This window comes from Schistocerca gregaria, chromosome 2 (assembly GCF_023897955.1).
Source record: "Schistocerca gregaria isolate iqSchGreg1 chromosome 2, iqSchGreg1.2, whole genome shotgun sequence".
Lineage (NCBI taxonomy): Eukaryota > Metazoa > Arthropoda > Insecta > Orthoptera > Acrididae > Schistocerca > Schistocerca gregaria.
Genome location: NC_064921.1, coordinates 210,371,342 through 210,387,951, shown reverse-complemented (window position 1 = coordinate 210,387,951; position 16,610 = coordinate 210,371,342). Strand labels below are relative to the sequence as shown.

General features: G+C 42.8%; 1 protein-coding gene across 1 annotated transcript in view; it reads left to right on the top strand.

The window, feature by feature from the left end:
* The window catches only part of LOC126336707 (apolipoprotein D-like), a 31,537-nt gene extending 18,246 nt beyond the window's left edge, over positions 1-13,291 (top strand). Inside the window, exons 2-3 of the mRNA XM_050000674.1 lie at positions 9,313-9,571; positions 12,997-13,291. Coding sequence (XP_049856631.1) covers positions 9,313-9,571; positions 12,997-13,229 — 492 coding nt within the window. The 3' untranslated portion in view covers positions 13,230-13,291. The remainder of the gene's footprint in view (positions 1-9,312; positions 9,572-12,996) is intronic.
* Positions 13,292-16,610: the final 3,319 nt, after the last annotated feature.

The following is a 16,610-nucleotide window of genomic DNA, read 5'->3' as shown; positions in this document are numbered from 1 at the left end:
GTCATCGGTCCCATCGGACTGGGGAAGGATGGGGCAGGAAGTTGGCTGTGCCCTGTCAGAGTAACGGCTCCGGTATTTGCATGAAGCCATTTAAAGAAATCACGCAAAGCCTAAATCAGGATGGCTTGTCGTAGGTTTGAACCGTCGTCCTGCCGAATGAGAGTCCACATCGCTTGGTAAACATTTCTCAATTTCATGAAATGCTTTGCTTCCTTGTAAATATTACAGTAAATATGACCATGAATTTGACTTGTAAAGCTATAAGTTAAGCAAAAATGAAATTTTTTGTCGAATAGTTTCTGTAAAATCGTTTAATAAGGATTGAAGTGCGTGCACCTCGGTTTTGTCATCACCAATGGGCCGAAAAGAGGCAAACATCTGGCTACCCCTTCCGAACAAACAACTGAACTCCCCAGCGCTCTGGACCGAAATGGGTCACTGCGCACCGACGCGGGGTCTCCACCCAGTGGTGAACACAGCATGGGACTATGGAGCGTAGTTGAACTCACAACAGTGGTACAGTGTTGGTGGTGTTGATATGAAGCAAAGTAGTAGCAATATAAACAAAGCAAACATTGCAGTATTTCTACAAGAACCGTTGCCGAAATCAGAAAGGGACCCATGTAATTTCGCAGAGATAGAAAGAAGTGGCACACGAAATATGAGCGTTTCTGTAAGATGAGTCAGTGGAATATGTGGTATCATACACAATCGAGTGTACGACAACATACATGAGGAGTACAACGATGACTTAACAAGTGAAAGTGATATTGGTGGAGATGTCGAGCCATGTCGTTCATCGTACTTATCTGAAAGGGAGCCAGAAACACCGACTCTAGTGAAACGTTGTACGAGGAGTGGATACTAAATATAATTACATACATGGGAGATTATACGCAACATAGTAAAAACATTTATGAACAGATTTCGAGTAAGTAAGCAGGCATATGACCCTCTAATGCATAAGAAAAACTGCTGATATTCAAGGAAAGTCAAGACGCACTTGTTACTAAAACTGACGTTTCTGCGTTTCAAGGATCCTCGATACAGTTTACATAATGTGCATGATAGTGACTTACTATGTTCAGCACATCCAGTTGCGCGCGACATAAATTACAATGACTTCAAGGGAAGCAGTGGATGGATGCATAACTTCAAAAAATGGCTCTGAGCACTATGGGACTTAACATCTGAGGTGTCTCAGTCCCCTAGAGCTTAGAACTACTTAAACCTAACTAACCTAAGGACATCACACACATGCATGCCCGAGGCAGGATTCGAATTTGCGACCGTAGCAGTAGCGCGGTTCGCGGTTCCGGATTGAAGCGAATAGAACCGCTCGGCCACCGCGGCCGGCGCATAGCTTCAAAGAGCGCTACTGAATTGGAAGACATAAGGTAACGCTATTTCAAACGTATCATCAACTTAGCGATGCACAGCAAACTGCGGAATCGGCCAGAAAATTTGTACCGTATATGAGTTAAACAAATTTATACCATCGTTCAATAAATAATTTCAACTACGACCAATCGGGATTTGAAGAGTAAATGCATATTAAAGGAACCCAGTATACTACAGGTACCAAGAGAGCTGGATCAAGATCAACAAACATCAACGCCTTAAGGAATTTGCAAACAATTATGCCGACTGTTAACATGGATGGTAAATTGCTGGAAGGTTTTATTGTGCTGCGAGAAGTTGGAGGTGTTCTGCTCCCCACGATTCTTTCTCGTGTGTGATCTTGCAGAGGTAGCAGGGAATGTTTATCTCACAGCAAGCAAGAGTGAGAAAATCTGTTTAAGAGAACTACAACTACGGTATAAGCACTGCTATTAGCCAATAACAGAGAAAAATAATCTCCTTTCACTGGATTACTGGCCTGCTCATAAAAATCATACCACTTTACAGCAAACTATCGGTCCTGGAAAGTGTGTGACATTGCGGTTCATACAAAGTGGAACCACTGGACAAATTCAGCCTCTGGATGTTTGTTTTTCCGTGCCTGTAAAACATATTTTAGCACAATCTGCAGCTACGCCTTAAAGAATATCCAGTTTCACGATAATCTCCACGACAGACTGTTTCACATTCGGTTGCATGCCATCATGTTTCATCAGTTCTTGTCATTCCTTTCCCGAATGTGATTCTCTATGTTTCCTTTAACAGTGGATATCTAGCTGAACGTGCTACACTGCTTGTAACTCCCGAAGAGTTGGCCTTCGATCTTGATGGTGCCAACCTTAGCTATCACTGTGATGCACTATTTTTCATTCGGTGTTCATGGTGCAAGTAAAATATGTTCAAAATTTCTTGAATAACGACGATGCCCATTTTGTAAAGTGTAATACGTACATACGATAGAAGGTTGAGTTCTGCACTTTCCGACACTTATATTCTGTCGCCCTCCTGATACACATGGTGAGTCATTAGAAGCTAATGTTTTTTCTGTCATAATTGTTAACACAAGAATTCAAAATGAACCTTACTAAGCAGTAAATATACAACCTCTCACTCAAGGACTTCCTTGTTAGACTTTTTGCACATGATGTGGCCGAAAGTCACGAGAAGAAAAAAAAAAGTTGCAGTATGTTATAGAAAAGATATCAGTATAGTTTATAAAGAGGCCAGTAGTTCCAAAGAATATGAAATATGAAGTCATTCACTAGACTACTAAAAGGAATGGGTAAATGTCGGTAACTCAATAACTCACACATATCCTAAGGCAACAATTTCAACAAAACACCTCCGGATTACAATTACGAAAAACTTAAATAGGAACTACAACAAAGAAATTGTAAACCAAAGGCACTTAAAACAAATCTACTGAAGAGACTGCTTACATGGCACTTGTCTTCTCTGTTTTGGTGTAATTCCGCACGGTATGAGATCCTTACTAAACACGATTGATTAAGTTTATCGAAAAAGTTCAAAGAATGCCAGACCGTTGGCTATTGTCGGGCAATATGGGAGAGAGTTTCGCGGGTATGATATGCGAATTAGGGTGGCACTCACTGAAACATAGACAATTTTCGTTGTGGCGAGATCTTGACACGAAATTTCCATCACCAACTTTCTGCTCCAAAAGTAAAAATAGTTTGTTGATGCCCTGCTACACACGGAGAAATGATCACGATATCGAAGTACGAGAGATCGGAGCTCGCACGGACAGATTTATGTGTTTGTCTTTCCTGCACGCTGCTCGAGAGCGGAACGGTCTGAAGGTGATTCGACGAATATAGTGGCAAGCATTACTCTTCTACATCTATATACATATTGTGTAAATAAATTCAGTAAATTCATAGTCTACGTTTGAGAAACAAGAGCGAAAATGTGAAAGGAACACCGTGAAAGAACTGCTTGGATTGCATCAGAAAGAGATGTAGTTATTAATGCCTACTCTTCAATCTACAGCTAGACGAAAAAATCGCGAAAATAGAAGAAAGGTTGAGGAGTGAGATTAAATTTTAGGGTGATAGATGTAGGATTCCCTGATGAAACTTTTGTCCTCTGGTAATATAAGGAAGAATTGCGAACTTGTTGACTGGAATGAAGAGTTCAATGAGCACACATTACGCGTTGAGAGTATACCAAAGAGAGAGTATAATAATGAGGAGTATCAGAAACAGATATGCGATAAACGTAACACCAAAATTGGGAACCGAGAAGGAGATGAAGTAAAGAGATTCGCTACCTCGTAAGTAAAAATTACGCACGACGCTAGAAGCAAGGAGGTTACAAGATCGAGTTAGCACAGCAAGGAGGCCATTCCTAGCCAATTAACCCAATGGTGTCGAAAACACCAGGGTTAGTTTAAGAAAAAAATTCTGGGTCTGTACATTAGAAGCAGAATTGGGAAAAGAAGAGTTGCATTTGAGATGTGGTGCTAGAGAAGTGTGGCGAAATGTAGGTAAACTGATGAGATAACAAATGGGTAGGTTTTCCAGTCAGGAGACGACGATCAATAACGTAATCCGAGGTCCGTCGTCACAAGGTCTTACAGCTAATTGTCAAATCAAACTTTATTCCATTCCTGGAGGAAGTGGTAATGTTATCAAAGGATCATCAAGGGTTCGGGAAAAAAACACTAATCTGAAAATACACCTAGCTTTATTCATACACGCCACCTTCCAAGCAATAGGTGCAGATGAATACGTAGATAAGATCTTCATTAATTTCTAAAACAATACCTTCGACTACTGTCTGTAATATGACCGTAAAGAGAACCTTTGCGGATAAGTTATCGCTCTCAAATGGGCTCGATGACTATTTGAGTAATACAATGAGGTGGCAAAAGTCATGGGACAACCATATGCACACATACAGATGGCGGTAGTATCGCGTATACAAGGTGTAAGTGCGGTGGCGGAGCTGTCATCTGTACTCAGGTGAATCACGTAAAAACTTTTCCGAAGTGATTATGGCCGCACGCCGAGAATTAACAGACTTTGAACGCGAAATGGTGGTAAGAACTAGCCTATTGGAACATTCCGAAAATCGTTAAGGAATTCAATATGTCGAGATCCAGTGTCAAGAGTGTGCCGAGAATACCAGATTTCAGCCATTACCTCACACCACGGGCAACACACTTGCCGACAGTCTTCACTTAACGACCGAAAACAGCGGCATTTGCGTAGAGTTCTCAGTGCCAAGAGACAAGAAGCAACACAGCGTCAAATAACAGCAGAAATCAATGTGATAACTACAACTAACATATCCGTCACGACAGTGCGGCGAAATTTGGCGCTAAGAAGCTACGTTGTGACTTCATGTCGCAGCTATGTCTCTTAGGTTGGTTGACGTTTTTGGATAATGCTGTTAGCTGGCAGATGCATATTAGTATAAAATACGGCTGCGAACTGCTGGTCGCACAAATACTTCTACCTTATTCGGCCCGCATGATGCATGCGGCTGCAGTTTGACGACCACTCGCCTGTACGAGAGTAAAAGAGAAATACTCTGGGAAATTAAATGGGAATCATTTGAATAAATACGACGGATGTTGTTCTCGCGAAACCCTGTTGGGTAAATTCCGAGAACCTGTGTTCGTAGCGTACTGTGTCATTATTGTGCTTCTGCCGTCGTATATCCTATCAAAGATTCATGAAAATAAGTGGATAAAGATTAGGGCGACTTCTAAGGCATTTAAATATTCTTCCCTCGCTCCATACGTGAATGGAAGAGAACAGGTAACCGATTGTAGTGGCCACGAAGCACCCTGCGATATGCATTCTACAGTGACTTAGAGATTATACACGCAAATGTTGATGTAGGGGTAAATGTAGGAACACTGAGTGAAATCGAATGTCTTACACAGTGCATCACCAGTTAAACGTTTTGGAGATGTTCATTACCAATGACTCCAATACCCACTGGGGAGGAGGAAGAATAAATGTAGTGAAATAAGCCGTGTTTCATTCAAGAAAATGGTTTAAAAGTCGGTATTACGAAGGTTTCTAACACGGTCAGAATTGAAAACTTCTTGTACGTAATTTACTGGAAATCACCATTCATCTCCGAAATTATTAAAAAAACATTAAACTATACGGGATCTCTTGTTTATTACATAAAAGATTACACTTTAAATTCATTTGAAACTGATATCCATCAGGAACATCAGTGTGATGCGCAACTCTAAGCGAGTAGAATACTCTCTTCTATGTTGTTATTACAGGTAGACTAAGTGATCAAAAGCATCCGGACATGTGGCTAAAATTTACGTACAAGTTCGTGGCGCCCTCCAACGATAATGCTGGAATTCAATATGATGTTGGCCCACCCTTAGCCTTGATGGCAGCTTCCACTCTCGCAGGCATACGTTCAATCAGGTGCTGGAAGGTTTATTGGGAAGTGGCAGCCCATTCTTCATGGAGTGCTGAACTGAGGAGAGATATCGATGTCGGTTGGTGAAGCCTGGCACGAAGTCAGCGTTCCAAAACATCCTAAAGGTGTTCTGTAGGATTCAGGTCAAGAGTCTGTGCAGGCCACTCCATTACAGGAATATTACTGCCCTGTAACCACTTCGGCACAGGACGTGCATTATGAACAGGCCCTCGGTTGTGTTGAAAGAGACAGTAGCCGTCTCCAAATTGCTCGACAGTGAGAAGCAAGAAGCTGCTTAAAACATCAATGTAGGCCTGTGCTCTTATAGTGCCACGCTAAAGAAGAAGGGGTGCAAGCCCCCTCCATGGAAAACACGACCACACCATAACAACACCGCCTCCGAATTTTGCTGTTGGCACTACATACCTTGGCAGATTACGTTCATCGGGTATTCGCCATACCCACAAACTGCCATCGGATTGCCACATTGTGTACCTTGATTCGTCACTCCACAAAACGTTTTTCCACTCTTCAGTCGTCCAATGTTTACGCTCCTTACACCAAGCTAGGCTTCGTTTGGCATTTACCGGCGTGATGTGTGTCTTATGAGCATCCGCTGGACCATGAAATCCAAATTTTCTCACCTCCCGCATAAGTGTCATATTACTTGCAGTGGATCATGATGCACTGTGGAATTCCTGAGTGATGGTCTAGATAGATGTATGTCTATTACACATTGCGACCCTCTTCAACTGTCGGCTGTTAACAGACGAGGTCGGCCTCTACGCTTTTGTGTTGCACGTGTCCCTTTCCGATTCCACTGCACTGTCACATCGGAAACAGTGGACATAGGGATGTTTATGAGTATGGAAATCACACGTACAGACATGTGACACAAGTCACACCGAATCACCTGACCGCGTTCGAAATCCATGAGTTCCGCGGAGCGCCCCGTTCTGCTCTCTCACGATGTCAATGACTACTGAGGTCGCTGATATGGAGTACTGGGCAGTAGGTGTCAGCACAATGCTCCTAATATGAAAAACGTATGTTTTTGTGTGTGTCCGGATACTTTTAATCACGTAGTGTACACTCTGATGACACCAAAGGGTTGTGAGCACTGCATACCTCGACACTGAAGGCGTCATGGTGTAATTTCTGGCACGTGACATGCTAAATGAGGTGTATTAGAATGAGCAGAAATCCATCTAGCGGCGGTATGGGCCGTAACTGGGATACTCTATTGACATAAGGGACTTTGACAAATGGCAAGTTGTGACGGTCCGGCGCCACCAAACCAGCATTTCAGAAATGGCAAAGCCGGTCGGCTGTTCACGTAGTACTGTCGAGGCAAACTACGTAAACTGGTAGTGAAGGACGGTGACACCGTGAGCAGACGACGAGGTGATAGATGACTTTGCCTGGTGAGAACATTTGAAGTTGCCGGCTTGCGCAGTCTGGAAGGAAAAGCTATCTGTGGCAGTAAGACGACGGAGTTAACGCTGGTGCAAAGGAAAGTGTTTTGGCACACACCGTCCAGCACATATTGTGAAACACAGGGTTCCGCAATAGACGACAATTATGTTTTCCCATGTTCACCTAACGATACGTGGATTACAATTGCAGTGGGCACGGGAGCTTCGAGATTAAACCGTGGATTAGTGAAAAAGTGTCGCTTGTCCCGCGTTTTTTTTTTTTTTTCCTACACCGGGCCATTCGTGTCCGTATCCTCCGCCATGCAGGTAAACGGCTGTCCTAAGCACATAATGCTCCCCGGAGGCTGGCTGGTGGTTGCTATTGTACGCAGTGAGGACGTTCACCTGGGCCTCCATGACACATGTTGTCGGAATCGAAGGCAACATGCCCGCTGTGCATTATGTGAACACTTTTGCAGACCACCTGCACCGCTTCACGCCCACAGTTCCCTACGACGGCACAGCTGTGGATGTCACAAGGCCAAACTAGTATTACAAAAAAGTCAGTGTCTCTAAATTCGCTTGATTTGGAGCAGGCCACCTCTGGGATGTTATCGTGTTCCAGCAGACTGCCCACAAACCAACGGCATGTACTTTACGGGAATTAAGTAACCTGTGCGTAGACATTTTGTGCCACGTACATCCATAAATCTAACAATGGCTTGACGTATTCATGATAAGCAGAATCACCGCTGTACTGCGTTCCACAAGTAAAACAACACTCAATAAAACATATTTGTTTTGCAAATAAAAATATCTTCTCTTGATGCACAGTATTTTACCCTCCCAGACGCCTTTCGCCTTTTTTACTAATTTAAAGCATAATTAGTGGGATCTATAACGACAAATTTGCGACACAATATTGTTTTATATGTGTTATTAGTAGATTATAAAACAGTTCACTTCACGCTTTTTAAGTAAATATGTTATTACTCACAGTTCTTCGCATTTTTACATGGCATCTGCGTTCTCTCTCATCTGGTCACATGCTGTAGGCCGGACTTCTGCTGTATTTACGAAACATAAGAATATTTTTAAGTTTCGAACAGTTTCTTCCCACTCTTTATTTTCGTTACCCTTGTTGTTGTGATGTACTATCAGTCTTGTGTCACCACTATAGACATTAGATCGGAAACTGTTACTTCAAGACGTAACTATTTTGAGTTGTTTGCGTAACTCATCCCGTTTGTTGTCGTGTTTGTATGTACGTAAACAAACCAAACAGGACGAGATACACAATGAACTAAAAGTAGTTACGACTTCTAGTCACAGATTTCGATCTAATGTCTATCTTAGTGACAGAAGACTGACTGATAGTGCATCACAACAACAAGGACCACCAAAATGAAAAGTAGGAAGAAACTGTTCGAAACATAAAAATATTATTATGTTTCGTAAATAGAGCGGATGTGCGAACTCCAGCATGTGACCAGATGAGAGGAAACGCAGGTGCTATCCAAAAACGCAAAGAACTGTAAGTAATCACTGATTTTCAGAAAAAGCGAGGAATGAACTGATTCATATAGTACGAATAGTACATGAGAGTGGGCATATTACAAGTGCATCATTGCAGATCCCACTGATGATTTAAACTGAAAAAAGGAGAAACGCGTCTGGGAGAATAAAATACAGCGCAGCAAGAGAAGATGCTTTAACAGCAAATAATTCTGTACTTGCTGCGGAGGATGGCCGCGAAAATAAACTCGCTACTCATTAAGGCTACTGGTCATAATGTTTTGGCTCATAATTGCGAATTGCTTATGTTTGTTTCCTTTTTTAGTATGAACATGTGGGCGGTTATAGCTTCTATTTGTTTTAATTGTGTCTTACTCAGCATATCTGCCTGTCTTCCTATTCCTGCCATCGATGCTACATACTTTAGCCTATGAGTTCACCTTAACGTTTCTCTAACGCCTTTCCAGTTTCCCAATCGCAAGTTCCTCCTTCTGGTAAACACAGTAACTCGGTTTCTGCTATCCTCTGTCATTTCGATTGCTAGTTTGTGTGTTTTTTGTAGTTCCAGGGTGACTGGTACGTTGTATCTCAGTATATAAAAGTACCATTCGCACCGGAAGGTAAAATGTGCCTGCAGCTGAACTACATTCCTTCCGGGACCGGAGAAAATCCTGAAGCGGAGATAACGGTGAGAATAAAAAAGGAGTCTGAGCTGAAGGACGTGGAGCTGCGGTGTGTTCCTGCAGGACCTCTCCGTCCGCCTGGAAAGGGAAGTGCAGTGTCAGTGTGCGTACTCAAGCTCAACGAGACCAAATGGTACCGTAAGTATCTCGATACACTGTCTTCCAATGAAATAATAATAGAAACACAACACTGCAGGGCACAAGCTCGTTCACATTGAAAAATCTGTGGTCAGGTCTTATGGGACCAAACTGCTGAGATGGTTGATCCCTAAGCCTACACAGTACTTAATCTAACTTAAACTAACTTACACTAAGGAGAACACACACACCCATGCCCGAGGGAGGACTCGAACCTCCGACGGGGGTAGCCGCACTGACCATGACAAGGCACCCAGACCACTCGGCTCCCCGCGCGGCACATTCACATACCTCCAAACAATACAGGTTTACAATATACACTGTACCTAGGGCATTGGGACAGTTTCTTTGAGAACTAATCATAGTATCGTCAGTTTCTAATCCGAAATACTTAAATTTTGAATTTAAAACTTATCCGCCATGGTGGCCAAGGACCTGGTATAAAGATGCGCCCTCATTCTACCCAACAACAATAACAATTAAGGGGGGGGGGGGGCAAAAGTGAGGAAGAAGGGAGATCCTACATAATCAGAATACGTTCAGGCCTTGATATGTGAAACTGCCAATAAAGGCTGAAAAATCAGCAATGATCAGTGACATGTGCTAGAAGAACCCAATGACAAACACTGCAGTAAGGAAACTATATTAATGCTCAGGAAGTGTTGCTTGTATTTTAAAAAGTGTCGTGATGACCTTTGCATTTCGGATGATTCCTACATTCCATCTCTGTGGTGGGTATGCCAAATGGAACTGGCCATAAAAAGAAAAAAAAGAAAGAAAAAAAGGAGGTGCAAAAGCCGACAAAAGCATAAAATTCTATGAATTCGGCCGTGTAACGTCAGAGTTTTTATGTGTTAGGGAAGCTACAAAATCTATAAAGGGAGATGCGAAGTCTCAGATTAGACATAGTTGGGACCAATGAAGTGAAGTGGAAAGGGTTTCCGGTTAGATGAATATAGATTCATATTAATAGCAGGCGTAAATAGTATAACGGGAATAGGATTCCTTAAGGATAGGAAAGCTCGATCAAGAAAGAGCTACTATGAACTTTTCAGTCATTGATTCATTAATTTCTAAGTCAACAGCAAACAAACGTCAAAAGTAGTAATCACAAGTAGAAGATGAAGAGATATGAAGACGTCAAAGCAAACCTTACCTCTTCCCTGAAATTAAGGTCCTAGCCCTAGATTTTGTCTATAGATCCGAAGAAATAAGTAGTGATTAGTACTAGCAATTTAAAACATCGGTTTATTAAAACAATGACCTGAATACAAAGGTCTTAAAATGTCTTGTACCTCAAGGGGATTGGCTAGCACGATATAGTAACTGGGTTTGTAGGACACAAGAGGCTCTTTCACTGAGCTGGCTTGTCGTTTTTATATAACCCACGTCTTATATTAGCTGTCAACGGCGGGGGATTGGAAGTCGGCGGACGTTGACATTAGGTGGCGCGCATGATGGGATGCCATCTTGGTTACATCTGGAAGAGAGTCTGGAGCACGGCGGATGAATGACAGTCGTCGGTAGTTATAAGATTTGCTCCTTTTCTGCGAGTAAAGCAGTTTAGGACCTTATATCCTCCGGCTGGTACTTGCCAGGGCCTCGTCTCAACCCAGAGGAACGGAGTGGAATGAAGCATGGAGCGAAAGTGCACAAGCAGTACTAAAGCAATCGGAATGAAAGTGCCCATAAGAATGACTCGAGGGTAGGCAAGTCAAAATTCAAATCAGACTCTAAAAGCAGCATCAGGATGAAAGACAGAAGAAGGTTGTCCAGAAACGGGAAGACGGTTAAATACTCATGAAAATTATTGCCATACTGGAATAAAATCCAGCAATGACTCGAATGGGAATCAGTACAGCACGAAATAACTGAATTAAGAGTCTAATCATATCTACGAGTACTCAAAATCTCCAATACGAAGTGTTCCAAGGCGAAGTTTAGATACAAAGTCCGCATACAAGGTCCATATACCAAATCCTCTTCCTCTCCCGACTTGTGCTTCCGGAATGCTCAATATTCGTCATCTTATAATTAGTTGCCGATATATCAGCGCCAGACAACAGACACTTCCTCCTGGATGGTTCTTCATTCCTCACTCCATGGTGTCTCAAAAGTCCCAACAATACTGTAATATTGGACAGATTTTTTAAGCTTTGGCGGCATCGTGCACGACGAACGTTCTCATTTTTACGCCACCCTGAAGGGCTCTGCTTGTAGGCTAGGCTGACGCTCTGTGGAGTGCCTGTATGAAGTTTACACACTTGTGGTCTCGAGCGGTCACGGTGCAGCTGAAGGAATGCAGCGCACCCATTGTGTCTCCAAAGAATCTCCGATTTAGAGTTGATTCTTTTTTCCTAACGGATGTCCAGTGTCCACTAACATATACTGCCAGGGGTCCTCTCCTGAGTCGTACAAATCAGGTGACACGTCCTTCCTGTTAATCTACAGCCGTCCGTGAAAAGACCGCTCCACTGGGAAGCATGAGCTATCAGCATGTCTACGCTGACCACGACTCGCCTTTTGTAGAAGGTTTCCACAAGAACACCAGTATCAGATTAAGCTGTTCCTTTCTTATGTAGCGCTGATGCACCCAGTAACACATTGTCTCTCATTTTATGAAATTTATTCTAGTGGGCCAAACAGATGTATTAGCAGATTTACATACCAAAATTAAGGACAAATATACAAGTTATTACAAAAATACTGGATATGGAGGAGAGTTTGGATAGTTCAAAACACACCTGCATAGAGACGTTTCTCTGATTGAAGTGATAGGCTTAACTGTGGTAGACCGTGTCTTAGTGATACAAGGATCGGTGCTGGAAATTAAAATTTATACTGCGAGAACAACCAAACATTAACAGGCAGCAGAAACAACGAAAACATACGACGCAGCATGTTGACAGCTATACTAAGAACCAGTTCAGTTCGAGCATATGCAAAACGCTATCAGTCTCTTGGTAAAATTTACAGATCGATGCACAGGAAATGTTGACACCACTATAAAATAATTCCGGTTTTTAAAGTCGTGCACTAACTTAATAAGTCTCTTTGTTCTTAGGCGTAGACACCAGCATTGAGGAACTATTTCTTTATCCACACGATAGTTAATTGTCTTATTGAGCCATATTGGAAGAGACTTCCTTTTCCATTTCAGTGATACATTTGGTCTTCACATTCACCTATCGTTGAACTTTTCAAAATATCCCATACCAAGACGAAAACAAAATCGAGACGTGTGCACTCAACAAAACATCGTATCAGGACAGTTTTCCCTCATCGTTCTTCATGTCTTGGCTTGTGACTTAAGCAATTACGGAAGTGGGCTCTACAGGTTGCAACCTATCTGAGTGCCAAGCGGCTATATTTAGCCTCTATCCTTACTGTCTATAACTAACACACAGCGTATATTTGTGTTTCAGCAACACTGCAGCACCAGATACTGTCTACTGACTACACCAGCTATGCATTGACACAGACGTGTCTCGTGTATTACGACGCCCACGAGGACGAATTTCGACGAGTGTTCGCCGTCGATGTGCTGTCTCGTCAGCCATCGATGCCCGAAGAAGAGCTGCAGCTTCTGAAGTCGATTGCTAGCAGTGGTGAAGCAGATATCGAGAAGTTTCGAGATATCGACAATGGCGACTGCTAGACAAAGGAGTCTGTATCAACCTGCCTTCCAGCAATAAAACTACTATAATTAATGTGAAAAAAGCATTCACTATGATTTAAACATAGTTTTTTATGTAAACCTCGAAAACGTTCCACAACACGAGTTCATTGATAAAAGTAAGTATCTATCACTATCACAACAGTAAGATGCAACTTAACGCTAGCAGGGGAAACGTTCAGTTAAAGAAAGGACTAGGCCACAATTCTCAAACATGATTGACTTAATTACAATATAACTCTCTGAGCGAGTTTCATTCCTTGGTACCTATTAGACATGATCTTAAGCAAGGGTAGACAAACATCAGCGGATTTAGCAATAAACTTTTAGGCTGGCTATTAATATAATAAAACACTAAAATACACTACTGGCCATTAAAATTGCTACACCACGAAGATGACGTGCTACAGACGCGAAATTTAACCGGCAGAAAGAAGGTAAATGCAAATGTTTAGCTTTTTCAGACCATTCACACTAGGTTGGCACCGGTGGCGACACCTACAACGTGCTGACATGAGGAAAGTTTCCAACCGATTTCTCATATACAAACAGCAGTTGACCGGCGTTGCCTGGTGAAACGTTGTTGTGATGCCTCGTGTAAGGAGAAGAAATGCGTACCATCACGTTTGCGTCTTTGATAATGGTCGAATTGTAGCCTATCGCGATTGCGTTTTATCGGGTTGGTCGAGATCCAATGACTGTGAGCAGAATATGGAATCGGTGGGTTTAGGAGGGTAATACGGAACGCCGTGCCGGATCCCGACGGCCTTGTATCACTAGCAGTCGAGATGACAGGCATCTTATTCGCATGGATGTAACGGATCGTGCAGCCACGCCTCATTCCCTGAGTCAATAGATGGGGACGTTTGCAAGACAACAACCATCTGCACGAACAGTTCGACGACGTTTGCAGCAGCACGGACTATCAGCTCGTAGACTATGGCTGCAGTTACCTTTGACGCTGCATCACAGACAGGAGCGCCTTCGATGGTATACTCACATACGAACCTGGGTGCACGAATGGCAAAACATAATTTTTTCGGATGAATCCAGGTTCTGTTTACAGCATCATGATGGTCGCATCTTTATTTGGCGACATCGCGGTGAACGCGCATTGGAAGCGTGTATTCGTCATCGCCATACTGGCGTATCACCCGGCTTGTTGGTATGGGGTGCCATTCGTTACACGTCTCGGTCGCCTCTTGTTCTCTTTGACGGCACTTTGAACAGTGGACGTTACATTTCAGATGAGTTACGACCCGTGGCTCTACCCTTCATTCGATCTCTGCGAAACCCTACATTTGAGCAGGATAATGCACGACTGCATGTTGCAGGCTCTGTATTGGCCTTTCTGGATACAGAAAAATGTTCGACTGCTGCTCTGGCCAGCACATTCTCCAGATTTCGCACCAATTGGAAACGTCTGGTCAATGGTGGCCGAGCAACTGGCTCGTCACAATACGCCAGTTACTACTCTTGATGAACTGTAGTATCGTGTTGAAGCTGCATGGGCAGCTGTACCATGCAAGCTCTGTTTGACTCAATGCCCAGGCGTATCAAGGCCATTACTACGGCCAGAGATGGTAGTTCTAGGTACTGATTTCTCAGGATCTATGCACCAAAATTGCGTGAAAATGTACTCACATGTCAGTTCTAGTATAATATATTTGTCCAATGAATACCTGTTTATCATCTGCATTTCTTCTTGGGGTAGCAATTTTAATGGCCAGTAGTGTATAACTTACCGAGCAGTAATATTTAAACATCCACTACAAAAGCAATCATAATCCAGTAAGCCTGGTACTTCAACTAGAAAATTTTTAAGACTTAGTTTCTCTTAAAAACATTACACTAATTAAATACAGAAATCTATAAAACAAGTTCAAGGTGACAAGTAAATGACTTTAGAGTTAATAGTTCAACATAGGGTCATTAAACAACATTAAACAAACTCATGGTTTTAAAATTAAGCTACCACTCACGCAACTACAAATGCATCAAGAGACAATGGTTATAATTGGAGGCGTATACTGAAAGCAGGTTTACACAGCTTTCCTATCATTGCAGATGAACTGCCGCTCTTGGTACGAGCCCTTTTACTCTCCAACATTCAACAGGCCCAGCTCGCCCGCCTCCTCAGGCAGTTCGTTGTGCACAAGGGAGAGAACACGAAGTAACAAGACAAGCTTCTAAAACACACAGACGGATGGTGTTAATTCAACAAGCCTCAAAAACATGTTCACCCGTGCTTCAGGGAATACATTCCAGACAATAATGACAATTTAAACTATGGTCTGGAAAACTTCAAGCAGCCAATTGGGAAGGGAAAAAAATAAAAAAAATTTAGCACACATCAAAAAACTTACATTTCACTACCAAGGAAATCTTTCAGGACTGGCAGTTGGTAATACCCATAGCGCAGACTGAAGTAGCTGACGAGAATTTCGAATGGGGCAACAAGAGGCAGCGATACATTAAATCACATTGTTACCACACTTCATGGGTTGAAATTTTGCTCACCTCCAAATAAACTATCCATGCTTCCAATGCCGTCGTGAAGGGAAACAAGGCTGTCCGCTCAGAGTCCCGTCAACCAATGAACGTCAGAATCACCAACGCCAGAACCGACAGTCTCAGTTCTACACGTTGTCAGCTTATACTGCCGGCTAGCGTGCTTCCAAACACAGTGCATGCGCGACTCACGCCTCCAAGCGGTTTTGTGTTCCTCTCTCTTTTCGTGCCTCGCCTCTGGAGCGCGCTGTATAGGAAAACTTTACACCAGACGGGATCGATAACCGCTAGGTCGATGTGCATACATCACAAGCAATCGGGCCACTTGCTCGAAGCTTCTACCAGGGTTCGTCTCAGTAACCTGCAGAAACCTTGTAAGTAGGCTGTTTAGGTTTCTATGTTGGTCACCCAGCGCTCTGTATGAAAATCACTGGCTGTCCTGTGTGCAGTCTGTGGCTGGGTGGCATTGGAATTTGCTATTGTAGTGTTGGGCAGTTGCCTGTTAACAGCGCGTAGCATTGCGCAGTTTGAGGTGAGCCGCCAGCTGTGGTGGATGTGGGGATGGCGGAGTTTTGAGAGCGGATGATCTGGACAGAGACAGTAAATATGTAAGACAGGATGTCATGAACTGACATATGCTAGCTATTGCAGTAGTTCGAGTATCGAAGATTTTTGTGAGGTAAGAATTCATGAAAGGTACAGGTTATTGTTAGTCAGGGCCATTCTTTTGTTGGGATTACTGAAAGTCAGATTGCGTCGTGCTAAAAATATTGAGTGTCACTTTAGTGAATGTTTGAGTACGTTCACTTTTGCTCAGCTTTTTGAAAATCATATAACGTTGGGCTTTATCAG